At 37.7% G+C, this 17911-nt stretch overlaps 1 protein-coding gene across 2 annotated transcripts in view; it reads left to right on the forward strand.

The window, feature by feature from the left end:
- RNF130 (ring finger protein 130) overlaps positions 1 to 17911 on the forward strand; it is a 43075-nt gene that overhangs the window by 6907 nt on the left and 18257 nt on the right. Inside the window, exons 2-3 of one of the 2 annotated variants that reach the window (XM_009703021.1) lie at positions 3082 to 3276; positions 16747 to 16997. In XM_009703021.1, the coding sequence (XP_009701323.1) occupies positions 3264 to 3276; positions 16747 to 16997 (264 nt within the window). In that variant the 5' untranslated portion in view covers positions 3082 to 3263. Of the gene's footprint in view, positions 1 to 3081; positions 3277 to 16746; positions 16998 to 17911 lie in introns of those variants that run through there. The other variant, XM_009703022.1, reaches the window with a different exon arrangement.

Raw genomic sequence — 17911 nt, forward strand, 5'->3', positions numbered from 1 at the left:
CCTGCTGACACTGTTCGTTTATCTATGTCCCTTACAATGCCAACTGGTGTGCCTGGTGCGTTAGGTGTACAGCAGATGTTTTCTTTTAGCCAGCTTGCTGTGCTAGGAGAGTGACCATGATTATAAGACTTTCACTCTTTTCAGAGTGTATTAAGTCGATTGAAAAGAAGAGCAGAAAAACTCAGGCTTTCCACTATTGTTCTTCAATTTTATTTAGTTAAAAGTGAAAAGATTACTTAATATTTGTGTGGTGTAATAGGATGCTAATGTAAAGAAAAGTGGGTTGTGACTTTTTATTAAATCTCACGTGACTTGCAGTTACTCAGTTCAGGCTTATTTAAAACAACCACATTTTCCTTCATGGTTTTGTATGACTTAAATAGGGCTAAAATATTGTCAGCTGTTAAACTTTCATCAGGACATACTGAATCCACCTCATCAGGAATAACATGCTGTATGTGTTTGAGTGGTGTTTGTTGGTCTATATATGGAAAGCTTTTATCTCTTAATATCTTATTTCCTAATCCTGTTGCTCTATGCAGTAACATTTCATAGCTCTGTCCACAGCTGAGAGAGACTTTGATCTCTACCGTGGTAGAAAATTTTGTACTACTTTTCCCACACATGCGGTTTCTGTTACCTCTTACTACTTTCTCTGATTTTTAAGCTAAAAATTTCAAGCTGTACAAATTTAAAGGAGCCTACATAATTTTTTCTAAGTTTTGAACTATGTAACAGACTTTTGAGAATGCTACCTCCCTTTTCCAGGTGCCTTTTGCCTTTTATTGCTTTTATAATTTTTTTTTTTGTTCCAATAGCCTGTTACTTTATTTTTGTGGCCACTTTTTTTTCACTTGGTATTTTAGTTTTGAGCATGATTGTGCTGAAGTAAACTGTACATAATCCATAAGATTTCTTCATCCCTCCCATATATATTGGTCATAGTGTCTACTTTCAGAGGGTTTTTTTGGCAGTTTGAGGATTTTTTGTGTAATTGTGGCCATTTATTGAATGGTATTTTCCAAAGGATATATCTCACCTGAGATTCTTGAATATGATTTCACTGGAGAATGATGGTATTTTTAGCTTTCAAGGCTTGCGAAACTTCCTGTCACAGTCTGCTGGTGCCTTGCCCCTCCTGCATTTTTAAGTGGAAATGTTCTGAACAAGGGGGAAGTGTACATTAAACTGCTTTTGTCTTAACAGAGGACATCAAGGTTGGTTGCACATGTGCCGTGTTACAGTTCTACCACATTTTCAGAAAGGGCTATAGTTCCTTTAAAGAAATGTACTGTTCTCTTAAATTTAAGACGGCAAAGACAAGCTGCAAAAGTGCAGTCGATATGAAAGTGCACTCCTATGATCACTGCTGTTTGGGATGGCAGTCATCAGTGCTCTAAAACGACGTGTATGGATCAGTGCTAGCTAGCAATTTCCGAAGGGATTCAAGTAATAATGTTGGGGTAATGGAAGAAAATACTCTCTAAAATTCAACTCCAGGCATCTTATACTTCAGATTTTCCATGATCCCTGTATAAAACAAAAGCACACATACAAAAATACAGCGACTAGCCCTCCATGTCTGAAATGTCTAATACAGCCTTGAAAAACAACTGTGAAAAGGATGTGCTTATATCTGGCTCCCCACCCTCCTTCCAGAGGAACAGGGAGAGGCACTTCTTGTCCAAATTAAGAGATGCAACGACTTCCTGTACGACTGCAACGATATAGATTCATCTGCACTAGTTTTATTTAGGCAAGCAAAAGATTTTTCTTTCTTGTTTCAGAAAAGATCCTTTAGCTCTTTGAATCTCCTTTGTTATAGGTTTTAACTTGAGCTATGTTAAGCTGAGAATGCTTAAAAAGATCTTTTGTTTTGTTTCCAGATAATATGTTAAAGTTGATATTTTTTGTGGTAGATCTTTTGCTGAAATCTCATAGTCTGTGCTGAAGAACTCACTTCTTTTAAAGGAAAAAATTATGAGACATTTAATTTGAGTTGCTTTTATGAACTGTAATGTTTTCAGAGCTATTATGCAAATAAATTGTCTGGAAAAATCATTGTTTATCCCAACCATGTTTAGTTGCCAAAGATTCTTATACTCTTGGCATTTGAAAGGGTAAATATATTTGTATTACAAGTTACTGTTGGCTCTAAATTTCTAAAATCCTTTAATGATATGACCAGTGTATCAGACAAAACTGTGTATTTCCAGTTGTGTAAACAGAAATGTCTTTCATCAGTTTCAGCTGCTGTGCTGTGAAGTTATCTTCTGTGTTGCATTTTGTGCCTTTTGTACATAGCTCTGTGTGGGTTGGGGTTGTTCCTGGATGCATTGCAGCATCAGAACGGACAAAAGAGCTTTGCATACTGTTGAATTCAGACATCTGGCATTTGCCATTTCTGTTGCTCTTCCTTTATGCCATCAATACCTGTTTAGCTGACAACTTGAGTGTTTGCAAAACCATTTGTTTCTCTATGAATTTGAATGCACTTCCTTGCAGACAAAATGTGCATACGTAAAAAGCTGATGTTGGCTGCTGGGTTTTTACAAGATCAGCTTTTAATATTGCCCTTTTTAACAGTAGCCTGCACGTGGCAGATAACTCTGAAATCTTGTTTTCACAATCTCCTTTGTTTAGTTGTACTTCCCACTGCAGTGATATTTATGACTGCATTAGAAAGAATAAAAAGTTATACTCCCCAGAATGACTGATAAACAGCTGTTTCATAAATGCCTATAGCATATGAACCATATTCTAATGTTTTTCAGCCTTTAGGCAGGTATTGATTCAAATGTGAATTCATTGCTCTAGCTGCACTAGAGTTAAAAATAGCTTGTGTCAGTGAGCCTAATTGTCTGGCATATAGTCACAGCTTTTGATGTTGGAGATTGGGTTTTTTTTTTTAAAGACTTATTTTTTCATAAGAATGCAGTTATCTTTAGACTTTATTAACAAGATGTTAGTGGCTTCCTAGTCCATAACAGTTAAGTAATTCAACAAAACTTGGAGTTAGTTTTTTTCTTTTTTGCCTGTTTGAATAAATTGCCATCTGTGTAAATGTATTTTCCATTTCAGTTGCAGATCGCCTGGGCTGTGACCCTCGCACGCGTTTCCAAGTTCCACCAAACACCAAGCAGTGGATCGCTTTACTACAGCGAGGAAACTGTACATTTAGAGAAAAAATACTGCGAGCAGCTTCACATAATGCCACAGCTGTGGTCATTTACAACAATATATCCAGTGAAGAACCTGTCACGATGACTCATCAAGGTAAATAAAATGTAATCTCTTTCACTATTTTTTTTTTTTTGCCCAAGTACTCTTTTGCCATATAAACAATTGTCAAAGAGCTCTTGGCAGTGCAGAGATGCTATTTGAAATAGCCTGTTCTCTAATGATGTTTACATGTATGCAATATAGCAAATTAAGCCAATAATTCTGGAAAGTTATTTTCCTTTAGCATACACTTTATCCAATGAGGAATGCTCTCCTCTACAATGGGGAAATGGGTGTTTTGGAGTGAGGAAATACCTGTAGGATCTTAGGAGCAATCTGTTTCAAACCTTTCTGAAGAGGAAAAGCTAATATATAATGAAAGGTCTGGAATTTTACAGAGCATCTGTACCTGAAGAATTTTTATAGTAGCGTGTCTTCAACTGGCTGTTATGGTGGGGACTTTCAAATGTTAAGAGTTGTATCAGGATCTGAGCTTGCATATGCTTTTTCTTTAAATGGCAGTTTACAGAGGGTTCTCATTGTATGATGTGTCTTTGAGTGCCATACAGGCATCAACAAAACTTACTGATTTGGAGAGCCGTTGCCTCTGTAAGTTGTCTCGAATTAGACTATTGCTGGTCTAGAATAATGCTGAAAATCTGAATTTCTACAGATTTCTACTTTTTTAGGGCTATCTGTGTAAAATATTGCTGTTACTAGTGAGTTATTTTAGCCATTGGGAGCCTCATATGTAAACATTTTCCTTGGTTAATAAAGAGTTTCACAATTCTGATAACTACATTTTTCATTTTCCCAGAAAGTTTTCTCAATTTGGAGTTATTTAGTTTAATTGAAAAAAGGCATATTTCTATATTTGATGGCTGTACTGCTGCCTGATTTTTTTTTTTTTCCTAGAATATTTTCAGTCCTTCTTTTAAGTACAGAGGGTTGCTTGGAAACTGGAACTTCCTAATTATTGCTCTGCATATTGTCACACAGTTAGAATTTAATTCTTTTACTAAAAAAGTGCTATGGTTGCTTCTCTCTTTTTTTTTTTTAATGCTGGAAATGTCTTGTGGCTGCTTCTGGTTTAGTGGGGTTTGACAGTCCCAATTCTGAACACCACAGGAATTTTCCAGGGAGATTTTGACCTCTGTATAGCAATTCAAAGCCTATTGTCAATCCATTTTTATCTTAGGTACCTTCCTTAAATGTTTTTGCAAGTAACCTGGAGGCAAAAAGTCCCATATTCTAGTGAAAAACTTTTTATCACCTTCCTTTTTTTGTTTTGTTTGTTTTTTAATTTTTTACCACATCTCTCTCTACTGATGTAGAACCGTCCTAAACCTTCAACTCTGATGTCTCTTTGAAATACCTGTGTGATGGGTTGGCCCAGCACAACCTGTAAGATTGTAGAGTCTGCAGTCTCTGTTTAACAAGGATTTGTGACTTCTCCTGTGGCCTGGAATACTTTATTGTGGCAGAAAAAAAGACGACTAATAACAATACAGCTCTAGCATTGTTTGCTCTATTACATATTAAATCATAGAATCATTATGGTTGGAAGAAACCTCAAAGATCATCAAGTCCAACCGTATACCTGATGCCACCCTGTCCACTAAACCATGTCTTGAAGTGCCACATCTAAATGTTTTTTGAACATCTCCAGGGACGATGACTCCACCACCTCCCTGGGGAGCCCGTTCCAATGCCTAACAGCTCTAACAGTGAAGAATCGTATAATGGGTTTTGTTATAGCTAATACTTTCTTTCTTGTAATGCTGTTAGATTTGGCAGGTGCTTTCATAGCAATGGGATGATGTCTGTCTTTCATTAGGAAATTCTAGTTCACTCTGTTTCAGCTCTGAAGACCAGTGTGTGGCCTTTGACACTATTATTGCTAAGTCCAATGGTTCTGGTAGGTTGAAATGATGTCTCAAGTTATAAAATGTGAGGGCTGCTGTGGGTAGAATGGTGTCTTGTAAGCTAGCTGGGCAACTGTTTGGATACTTGATGTTTAGAAAAAAGCTAATACTCTCTTCAGCGTGTTCATACCCAAATATTTAGTCTTACTCATGGCAAGCTTTAAAAAAAAAAAGTAATTACTTGAAATGATGTGTATTTTATCTTTGAGTAGTTGAGATACTGTTTTTTAGCTGCATGTACTCAGTCCCTGGTATACTGGAATCTCTGTCACTGATTTGGGCTGTAGGCACTATCTCAAAATTAATATTGGACTTGAAGCATGCAAACTATGTGACAGACTAAAAGTAATTACCTAGAACAGAAATGCTACCTTAGCACCACACTGTAATGAAGAGGAATGTTGCTCCACATTTTGTTTTGATTGCATTATGGTCATGCAAGGGATCTCCTTAGCAATCTGCGCTTTGCAGAGTTTCCTATAAATAACTTCCTGTTGGCTTGATGTAGGAACTGCAAGTGTGTGTAACTGAGATGTAGATTAGTCCTTTGGTGTTAGCCTCAGTACAGGGAAGGTTTGGAATCCAGCACTCCCTTTGGTGAGAATTGTTCCAAATAGGGGGATGATTCATGAGCCTATGCTTAGGTGATGAGCTTATTCAAACAAATGTTGTGTGTGTAAAGCAGTCTTGCACACATTCAAGGCACTCTCTGGTCTTCCTTTTTCTGGCTTTTCAACCGTATCACTGCTTATGTGCTTTTTAGATGGTGAATGGCCAAATCATCTGCTAACTAGATATTCCAGTGCAGTCTTCTCTTTAGTATGTTCTATCCCTAAAGGTCAGGAGGAGTTGACCCTGTGTATTTGATAGCTGTTCTGCTGCTGATTGAGTTAAATATGTGTTAAATAGAGTCGATATAAAGTGAAAATGAACGTGAGCCACCAAGTCGGTCTTACTTCCATATGATGTCTGGTGCTGTGCAGTATTACTCTTTTCTTTTAAATGTACATTCTTCACAAGACAATTTTGCAACCGTCTTATGACCACCAGGTTCATGGCTGTACATTTTTTTCCATAGACAGGTGAAAATAGACCTTTTATTATTTTATGTCACTGTAACATAATTTTTATACTGCTGCGTACCAAGCCTTAGGAATATTCTGCCTTCACGGTGAAGCAGAGACGAAAGCAGCAACTGCTGATAATGCACGCTCTGCGAACTGCAGGCTTTCCTACTTTGATATTTTCATGAATTCCAATCACCCACTTAGGCTATGTCTGTGCTAAAAATAAATAAGTAGAATATTATATAGATTTATGTATGTTGACCACCTGCAGAGAGGTGATTCCCTATGAAAAGAGCTCAGTAAGCAGTTCTCACCTATGGGATTAATATTTTATCCAAATTATTTTATGCTTGAACACACATTTGAAAATTTTAATCCTGTGGAAGTTTTTTTATACTCAGCATGTTGCTTAGCAGAATATAAATTCCTTCTGGTGGCTAGATAACAACTGTCACTCTTGAATCAATCTATCATCACCATGTCAAATGAACAGTTTCTATTGCTAATATCAGAATTTGCTTTTTCTTGTGTCTTAGTCCACTAAGTCTCTGCCCCTTGGAGTTCCAAAATGAGTTTTAAAGTAGGTATTGACCTTAAGGAGTTGGTGAACTTAAAAAAAAAAAAAAAAAAGTATTTCTATTAATGTTATTTGCGACATTATTTTCTTCTCTCTGTGTATATCCTTGTATGTATTTCTATGTGCATGTAAAAAACTTGTTTTACACGTTCTTATAGATGTCCTCTATCAACCTAAGCGAAGGACATCTTTCCCAGCACAGGTTATGGTAGACTGTGATATCACTGGCAGGAAGGCAGTTTTATGAGTGGTTTTGCTTGCTACTTCTGTTAAAGCAGAACAAATATTGTCTAATGTAAAAAAGAGCCTGTGTGGTAGAGAAAATATGTGGTAGCTGTCTCCTTTATAATCAGTTATGGGAATAGGAAGGAAATGCAAGTAAAATAGCATTTTAATTATTTTTTTGTTTGTGTGTGGTGGAGACAGTCCTGTCAAGTACAAAATAGTTAAATTTGATATTGAACTTCTCTATTCAAATCTAGACTTTTATTTGGATTTGTAGGAAAGAATATAAGCCAAAGAAACCTCTAAAGTTAAAATTTCGCACTCAGAATTTATGGAATAAAGATAGAAAAAGATAAACAAGTATAGGAGAGAGTATCAAAATGAAGTTGCTGGATTCCAATAACCACTGTTTATCAGTGCTGAAGAAACTTCCTGAAGTATTTAAACAACTTCTAATATAGTCCCTTTTTCAGAGGATTTACCTGTGTCAGGTAAATCTCTTCAAGTCTTTAGAACAAGCTGCAGACATCTCATCAGGATCAATCTTCATTGCACTTCTAAAGAAACAACGCCTTCGGTTTCTGCGAGAAGGTGTTTCTGTTCCGTGATGTGCGCAAAGGCGATGTTCTGCTGCTGTAGTGCTTGCTGTGGGAGAGCCGCCCAACCCTGGCTCCCAGAAACAGTTTGCTTTCAAGGGGAGGATTTCTCATCGCCCTGTATTCGCTTAAAGAGCATACTAGCCCAGGGAGCAGGGTCTGTACTTGCTTTGAACTATGATAAAACTGAATGTATTTTACGTGGATTATTTTAGGTCAGTGGGTCAGAGGCAAGAGGGACAAGAAGTAATTTGAAGTTGTTGCCATCTAATGGCTATTCCATGTTCTTGCCCTAATTCGGGGCGAGTAGAGATGACTGCAGAGATCTGGCAGTCAAAATACCATCCTCCTCTGTTGTGGCATTCTCACTGCGTGCAGCACATCTCTTCCTCTGCTGCTTGCCTTTTTCTCACAAATGTCTCTTTATGTAACTGTAAGCTGAACTGATGTGTGAAAGCTATGGCAGGGTGTGTTGCAGATTATTTTGCACAAATACGTGCTGATGAATATTTTGGCTGTATACCAAATCCACTGCAAAACTTTCCCTGGATTACTGAAACCTACTTTTAATCCACAGCTCAAAACTAATTTTATTGTATATTACAATATTGTTATTATAATTTATTATTATTAGTTTGCCCTGGAAAATTAGTGAAAAGGAAGGAGAGATGAGTCATTAAAATTGAAGCTTTAAAAAAGGCAAAACAATCAATAGTCTGATCATAGTTTACATATCTTTCATCATTTTATATTGTTTATATTTGCTAATTGAAAATGTGGGGAACAAGTGTCAACAGCATTATAGTTAATAGTGTTTCTCACTGTGTTTCTTGGAGGTGTATCCATCCGGAAAAATCTGTCACACAGTACATGGAGGTCTCTGACATTTAACAAGACATGGAGAGGAGTGTGTTTGAAGCACAGATTCTGGACCATAAGGAAGCACTTGTTTCTTCAAGGCAAGCCAGGGAAACTCTTTATAAAGCTAATGTAGCCTCAGTGCCTTGCAGAACTTCTTACCAGTGTTTCTGCATGGTATATGCCTCATCCACAACTGAAATAACTGCAGTTAGGCTCAGTTTTCCATAGCCAGCTGAAAGGGTAATTAGTTCTGTGACTGAAAAGGCCCACGGGACTGTTAGTGACTGTAAGTAATTATAATCTTTTTCTTATCCAAAGTCTGAGCTCCAGCAGCAGAGTAATCTCCAAAATCTGTGGATTTGGTAGAATCAAATTCATTATACTAATCTATGAATATACTATTTATGAAGCTCTAAAAATATTTTGTAGTGTCCTTGGGTAAGGAACTCTTGCTGTGTCTCTTTCGTGCTTTGCTGAATTTGTTTGTAATGACTGTCCAGGTTGATGGATCTGTATGGAAGTTGTCTGTAGACAGAAGAAAATACGCCAGTGTGACAGATTACCCTTCTTAGAAATCCCTGAGTTTTTTAGCCCCAACTCCCGTTAGTGGGAATACGAACTGCTATCCAGAAATAGCAAAATGGAAGCCACCTACTAGTACGGGGACACACAACAAAACGCAAGATTATGGAGATTTTTAGTTACCAAAATCCAAGTGTGTCTTAAATTGATGAATGGACCACTAAGGTCTACATATCATTAATATCATTGATTAATCAAGAACGTGACACTGTAATCAGTGATTGGGTGTTAAATCCAGGTCTAAAGTAACAGGTTTTGGACATTATTCAGAAGTATACATGAAGAAAGGTTGTTTTTAAATAAGCAGAAATAACTTTTGAAGATAGAAAGACTTACATATTTTGGAAATGTGTGAAATGGTGACATGAGGAACCTTTTTTCAGTAGTATGTCATGTGGTGGGATTACACCATTTCCCTAGTCAGAACTTAAGGTGACCCTTCTGCTTTTTATTAATTTGCATTTGTTCAAGGTTTGAATATAAAATTTTGTTTACTTTGTTAGCATACTAATACTTTAACAGTAAAAGTATTCATTAAATAGGACTGCAAATGCAGTTTACTCACCATAATACATAGTTAAATGCATTGTAAAACTGTGTGAATAGAAGAAAAATAATCTGTGCACAGTTGTGGAAAGGGGATGATAAAATGATAAATTCCTGTGTACCAAGTTTTTTTTATTCTTCCGGCATTATTTAAGTGGAATGTCCGTTTCCTTTTCAAAAAAATTGTAGTGCAACTAGATGCGAAGAGGCATTGCTAAAAGAGGAAAAAAGTTGCGTGAAACGTCTGTAAAATCATTGTAACGTCTGTCTGCTTTTCCCTTGTCTAGGCTTGGCTTTCGCTAGTGTAAAGAACCCAAAAGGTCACAGGCATTAAAAAATATATATAAATATAATTCCCAGAAGATAAAAATCCTTCTACAGAGCGGGAATATGTAATATAAGTAGAATGATCAGGGCAGTTCAAAAGGGACGGGGCAGGGGAAGGGACAAAAACAATGCCTTTGCCATTTTAAGTGAACTCTGCTGCAGTTCTGGTTCCAGAGATGTATAAATTCTCCCTTTAAGTACTCCCCCCTTCTCAGCCCAGCCATGACTCTGACCTCCTGGTGCCCATCAGAAGTGTTGAAGTAGCGTATTTTGGCTTTCAAAAATCAAAATGGGGCAGAGATTAAGAAGCTTGTGAGATGCTTAGAGAAGAGGTGGGTGCACCTTGTAGCTTAATAGAAGGATCTTAATTTTTCTAACAGTGCTTAGTGTCATATGACTTTAGATAGAAGATAAAAAGGAGCTCTCTGGGTGAGGCTGATGGAGAGGAAAAGATCTGCAGTGAAGTCTAACGCCTCTCTGCTACATACTAATATTGTATTATATCTCTGAGAGATGGTAAGCGTAGGTTTTCTTGAGAGGGGTATGCTGGGTGTAGCAGAGAGACGGCTGAACCTTGTCAAGACTGAGGAAATCCAGGGGCATAGCTCCACCATCTCACATGCATCAGTGTGATTTGAACTTGTGAATGAAGCAGGAGGATTTAGCTGTGACGACCTGTTTTGATCTTATGCAGATTTCTCCTTAAGATACATCTCCATGAGTGTCAAGAGGAGAGCAGTTGGGTTATGAAATAATGTGTCCGCAGTTGGCATTTAAATACAGCCCAACAGTTTCCCCAACTGATTTTGCTATCTAGCTCTCCTTTTAGGAAGTAGTAGATTACAAAGCTGATCGAAAATATGGCAAAAACATTACACTGAGGCATTGTTTCTTGTTTAATGAAGGAGGGCAGGCATTGGAAAGATAATTTCTGCTTATAAGATTATTATTTATCGCCTGTGGACTTAACTTAATGTGCTACAGGCTAGCACAAGAAGAAAGTGATTAGGCTTTAATCTTTGTTTTGAAGTTGTCACACTCATCTTTGGAAAAGCTACTCTTGCTGTTTCTGGTTTTCTAATCATATGCCTGTTTTTCTTAAAGGAGGAGAACTTTGTGAACATCCATCACATGTCTATTAGCAGTACAACAATGCACGGTACATTGCAAAATACTAAAGTGTGTGTAATCGTATTCAGAGGGCATAGTGCAGTGCCTGGCAGGGTAAAATCTGTTGAAGCTCTTTTTGCTACAATTGAAGAACAGTTTTGAGTGTTTTTCATATATGAATTGACTGTATTTTGGTTGCAATTCATAGAAGCCTGTTTCTCACTGAACTTGGAATGTCTATTTCTTTGTCCTCTTAAGTAGGCAGTCAGAATTCAAGTTTTAATCTCAGAAGCTTTTTTCCTAGGTTGTTTTGCGTAGGTTTGTGTAGCAACCAGGTCCACTGGTTGTATTTAACTGATGCATCCTGCAAAAGCCTTACTTTTAGGTAACAGTTTCATATACTGCTGTCCTTTACCATTTTTCTCATGACAGTGTTGTAACATCTGTTTTAGTGTCTGACACTGCATAAAATAGGCATCCTAAAGTAAATGTTTACATACAGATAAGAATTCAACAATTTTGATATTACAAAGACAACAGGAAGACAAATGTTTTAAAATGCTATCCAGTCTCATTTTAAAATTGGTGTATATTCTTGGCATTAAATTCTTGCTTTGGTTAGAACTAAATAACTGACAAGTATTACAGGTTTTTTCTGTTTTCAGAAGTATTTGATTTGGGACATCTCAAACAACATATTTTGCTCTTGAGATTGCACTTGTGTGTTGACAGCTTGGATGTGCTCTTGTTTACTTTCTGATTAGATCAAAATAAAAATATGTGCAGCTAGGCCTGTTTTAATCACTCTCAAGATATGCCAAGGCTTTTCCTCTTGGTGTCTGCTTTTCCAAAAGCCTGTTTTAGAATGTATGACTTACTCTTCAGGACAAACTTCTCTGTTTTGTGGCAGACTAAAATTTTAAGGTATCTGAATGATTTATGTGTATTTTTCCCCAATTTTGTTAAGTACTATGAAATTTATATTTAAAAGCTTTGCTCCCCAAACCCACCTTTCCTAGCAGTGCAGCTCAGGTATGCTTTTTCCCTTTGCCTCACTTGATGGGTCCCATGGGTTATATCCTCTATGGCTAAATCCCTTGCAGCTCAGCCGTCTTCTGGTGTTTTCACAGAACTGGGGCTTGGTCTCTCAAAACTTCCTGTAGAACCATAGCACTTCATTTGTGCCTTCCTGTTGTCTTTGTTGACGTTTTGTAGGCTCCCAAATTCTCTTGGAGTGGTTTCACTGTTACTTAATGTCATGCCAAGAAATCTGTCACTCACAGTGATAGGACTGATCCCTTTCTTGGGTACTGAATAGTGTCTGTTGCTGTAGTTTTATTTCTGGTATGTGTTCAGAAATGCTTAGCATACAGTTATGGGATTTTAATAGAAGAATAGGGAAGTCTGGTTTGTGAAGATGGGCAGTTTTATTTCCCATTACATTATCATTACGATGTTCCGATTATTGCAGTTAAATAGGCAGAGACATTTCAGTGTCTGAATCATGCCCTGAATCCAGCCTACAAATGACTGTCTGCACCATTCTTTACCTTTATTAGGCAGGTGGGGATTTTGTTTACTTTTTTTAAGGAAGTACTCTGAAATTTCCACCAGCAGAATTACTCAGATAAATGTGTGTTAAGTTTAGGTTTTTCAGAATGAAGTCATGAAAGGATTCAGTTACAATTAAATATTGTCTGCTATTTAAAGAGAGAACAAAATTCCTTTGCAAACATGAGATGAGTGCAGTCTATCTGCCTCATGCTGTGTCTGCAAAATCAGCAGGCACTATCAAAGACTTAGGAAATTACAAGGACTTTAGCTGAAAATATCAACCATTAGAAAAGTGCTAACCTTTGTTATGAGTATCTGACTTAATTCTCAGTTTTCTGCAAACCTTGTTACATCAAATCAATTTTTTTTTGTTTTTTAGTTTTTGCTGCACTTGAGATGGGATCTAAGTTTTTGCCCTCCCCATCTGCAAGAAGGTGGTTGAAGCATTGCAGCAGTAGCAGCAGTTTGCTACCAGGTTGCTCATAGACCCAAGAAGAACTGTCTCACTTGTCCTTCTCCCCAAGTATTGACCAAACAGCTGCTTGGACTGTTCACAAGCCCAGGAAAAAAAAAAAAAATCAGCTGTTTGGCAGTTGCATTTTGCCAGGCTGCCATTCCCTGCATCTCCAAGGAACAGTAGATGAATGGAATGTGCCTGAAGTCTGCTCTTTGAACCGTGCCTATCTTTAGCTTGGTATCCTGGCCATAGTTGTCCATATTTTGAGCCTCAGGCAAACATTTGGTAGTCAAGAATCAACAAAACAAACACAAAAGGAAAAAAATTATTTGCTTGTGATGTGACTAGTGATTTTTCTTTGATATGACTTTCTAAATGTGCTCTTTTAGAATTGCTAGGAGATATGGATAGATTAGTGAGAGAGCAAAGTAGTTTCCTTAAGAACTCTACAGGAAACTTCTGGATGTTGCTGTCTTTCCCACCTTCTTGGTTTTAGTGCCTTCTCAGCTTTTAAGTCCTCCTTTCTTCTCCTCTGTCAATGTAATACTACAGAGATTTAATGATAAATTGCAACTTCATCCCTTTTCATACATAGAGTTGTATAACTATCCTAATTAAACATGCGTATGGTAAAATTGCAAGCTAGAAAGAGCTGTCTGGGCTTGGATGATAGCAATTAAATGATTTATATTTACAGGCGTCAATATTTATCTTGTGCCTACCGTCTGTCCTAGTTTGTCGTCTATGGTTGAGTGTGTAGTTCATTGGCTTTAGTTAACATTCCAGCTTCTTTTTTCTGGACACTGTGTTCTTGGCTGAGGAGAGTATTGCTTTTCATAAGATTATATAGTAAGACCATATTCTAACTTTTACAAACACTGTTAGTCTTTCTGTGTTCACCCGAGTATTATTTTTCTGCTTAAGTTTCAGAAATGCAAGGTTTCAAGGTGTTTAAAATAAATGAGTCGGTGTCTCTTCCTGCCCCCGATTGTTCTTAAACAGGGAGCTCTTGCTAGAATTATTTACGGTGATGCCATGACAGAAATACAGATGAACCAAGTCTTGGTTTCTACAGGCACAATTTATTTTCCTTTTCTGCAGTTCTCCTTGGCTCTCACAGGGTCAGAAGCAGCAGTAGCACTTTGGCTGTTCCCAGTTGAGTCATTCGGAATGCAAATCACTTTGCAGTGTTGCTAGAGGTTCCCTTTGAGCTGAGCTTTATATAAAAGGCATGACAGATTGTCAGCTTTGTCACATTCCCTGGGCAGCAGGGACTAGGTAGAGGCTTCAGCTTTTGGTTCAGACAGAACTGGACTAGTACCGAGAGATCTTAGTCAGCTTTGCTTTGCAGATAACTGTAAACCAAGTCAGAATGCTACATTGAGTGCTTCTGACCGATATTTTGATACTAACATATTTCCTCGGTGCAAGTAAATACCTAGTGGGGAAGCTTAGCAGAACACGTGCTCTAGGGAGTACAGTACCCCTGCACCCTTCCCCACCTTTCTTCACTACCTGAACTAGATAGGAAGAACAGAAGTGAAGCCTAGGGAAAATATCAGGCAGTATAAATTATCTGCTTTTGATTGATCTTGCACCATCTGAGCTGCAGGGTTTTGGGGTTGCAGGAGCATGTGCTGCATCTACACACGGAATCTTGCAGGAAAAGTGGCTGTTGTCCCGTAATTAAGTGCTGCAAATCTAGGCAGGGACTCTCTTCCCAACTGGACAAATAAGAATCCAAGTAGATTTCCTCTGAAAATAAAGCGAGCAGTGGATTTTTACTCTGTTTCTGAGCTTTGCTGCCTATTGAATATCTTGGTTAGTTTGCATGAAACCAAACTTGGTACGCCTTGAACTGAAGTGTTTATGGAGAGCTGGACTGAAGTGGACCTTGTGTGAATCTGTGGTTAATTTTGGTTGCTATGCAAAGCTTTTGAGTTACTGTGACACTTGTTTCAAAAATACTCATTCAGAAGGAAACAGTGAACATTCTTTTCCTATTTAGACCCATGTTACTAGGGCAAGATGTGTATGTCTTTACCATTTCAATTTTAAATAAAGAAATGTTGAAATTTCTCAGGAAAAACAATTCTGGGACTGAAATTTTTTTAAATTATTGTGCAAATCTTAATTTCTGAGATTATCAGCTTTACTTTTTCTGAGTAGTTCTGTCAGCATAATCCACAACATCAATGTTAGGGAACTTGCCCTGAAAACTGAGGATTGTGACTATAAAAGTTACTATTTGGCGTGGTGAATGGAAAGAGTTATGACATAACATCTAAGACTGTTATACAACTCTCTTAAAGCTCTCATTTTGGAAAATTATGTAGCTGTCTGGGTCTGTCACGCTAACTTACTGTGTCCTTGGTTTCAAAGATCCTGCTCTTTTGGGCCTTCTACATAATTTTGTGGATACAATAACTTCTTAAAAATCAGATTTTGATTAAAAGACTTCGAACAAATTCCTTGTGTTAAAATAGGACCTCATGTTCTCTCTACACGGTGTCACACTAGGTTCTCTGTAACTTAAATCCACTCCAAATCCAGAATCTCGGTGCTGAAATTGCTTGCATTATACAGTTCCTCTCTGAGGTGATGTGAATTGGAGCAAGCAGGTGGAGCAACCAGATGAGCAGACTTTGCAGGCATTTTGAAAATAGGTCTTGAAGGGGGTTTTAGTATAGCAAGCAAATAGATCTGGATGAGTAAGATTGGCACTCAGAAGGGTTTTTTCTTTCTGGCTTTGGGTTTCCTGTAAACTTTGCTTTCTTTGAACTTAGATCAGAACTGTCCTGAGTTCAAGATCCTCTTTTATGGGGCCTCGGCTTTTAAAACATAGATGCTCTCTCTGCTCTGCAGGTGATTATGTTCTTTTTCAGTAAGTCTTGTGGTTTGATTTTCTTATCCTCATACCAATAATTTTCCCTTTGGGACAGGAGGTAGTTTAGAGGCAAGACACTACAAAAACCAGGTGGGCTACACATTCAGAACGGAACTGATGAAACAGACAACCTCTTTGCGATCTTATCAAGCGTGTCGTCATATGGGTGATAAAACCGGCACTGAAACTTCTGCCAAGTTTTTTTCCATTTCTCTTCTACTTTACAACCAGACTCACTTTACTTTCACTTCTGTCTGAAGTGATGTAGGTAGAAGTTTGGCTTTGTTGTTTCTGTGCTGGCATTGTGACTTACAGGTCCTTGACAACCTTGGTGGCGTGTAAAGGCCACATAACCAAGCAGGGGAACTTGCATAACACTCCAGAGCAACTTGTATGCAGCAGTGTGTATACTAAGACCACTCTAGCAATATCATTGAACTCATCTTTTAAATGTTTTTCTGCGAGTTGACTATTTAGGTATTCACAGCTTCAAATCTGGAACAAATGTACTTTTGAAAGCTAGTTCAGACTGCACACAGTAATTACGATGTGGGAAGTACTGTGTAACCACCGGTAGAGATCGGTTACTATGTGTGGAGCTGCAGACAGTTTGCATGTTAATGACCTAATTTCAAAATCTGGGTTTGAAGGACAAACTGTGAGTTAAGTCCCCAGTAACATGTTCCATGTGCCATAGATGGCTTAGATTAAAATCTCTAAGTTGTCAAATGGCATTGCATTTGGAAAATCTTGTGAGTGGCATGCCACATTAATTTTAAATGTAAGTTAAATCTTTTTCTCTTTTTATAGGAACTGGAGACATTGTTGCTGTCATGATTACAGAATCAAAGGTTAAGGAGATCCTGAATTACTTGGAAAAGAATATCTCTGTCCTGATGGCAATAGCAGTGGGGTCCCGTGTTCCTCCAAAAAACTTCAGTCGGGGCTCTCTTGTCTTTGTGTCAATTTCATTCATTGTTTTGATGATAATTTCTTCAGCATGGTTAATATTTTACTTCATCCAGAAGATCAGGTACACAAGTGCACGTGACAGGAATCAGGTAAGGGGACTGCCTTTTTTTTTTTCTCCTCTAAGTTCTGGAGGTGATATTTCTGTATACAGTAGTCAATAGAGAACAAATAATTTCGATGTCTGTCAAACCAGCGTTCAGAACTTCTTTGTTCCAATGCAGAGCACGTTGCCAGACAAGGATTTTTATATAGCAAACTGTTTTCATCCTGAGCAGCACCAGTACAAGGTCTTACTACGTGACAGGGAAGAATAGAACTGAAGCAAAATATTTGGGTTTCGATGACTGCAAGTCCAAGATAGAATCTATGTTGGAATAATAAATACTGTATATATGTTGGGAATGGGGGGGAAAGTTAAATTGTGAATGAACTTGTGTAGTGTAGGGGAACACAGAGCTAATGTTATGAATTCTTTCCATGTTCTTAAGGATAGTTTCAGTAGTAGTTAAGGTAATTCAAAAGTTGTATAAAGGTATTTCCAAACTATAATCTGTCATGAATGTTAGGGTAAGAAAACTACGGTAGAGAGCTGCTTAGTGATCTGTGTTAACTTTCAGCTTTATTCAAGATCACACTTAGTATGTACTGTGTAATTCTCCTGGTCATATATTTTAAGTAAAATTTTGTCCAATATACCTTTCTTAAATTCTTTTTCAGCTCTTAATTTAAGAACTGAATTAAGTATGGCCGTACTCGGAGATCTTGACTAAATCAAGTCAACTCAAATATGGATTAAACTTTAGAAGTAAATCTTTTACTAATGTGCACGTAATGACCCACTGCCTCCATAGTGTACCTTGGCTTTTATTGAGAAGGGTCAGCAAACCTCAGGAAATCCACTGTGCTCTCTTTGCCTTTGTATCTCTCGGTCAAAGCTAACTTACCGAGCTGCTGACCTCTAGTCACTGACCCCCCCTTTCCCCCAAATTACGGCTAATGCACA

The sequence above is a fragment of the Cariama cristata genome, unplaced genomic scaffold (genome assembly GCF_000690535.1).
Source record: "Cariama cristata isolate BGI_N322 unplaced genomic scaffold, ASM69053v1 scaffold18536, whole genome shotgun sequence".
Taxonomy (NCBI): domain Eukaryota; kingdom Metazoa; phylum Chordata; class Aves; order Cariamiformes; family Cariamidae; genus Cariama; species Cariama cristata.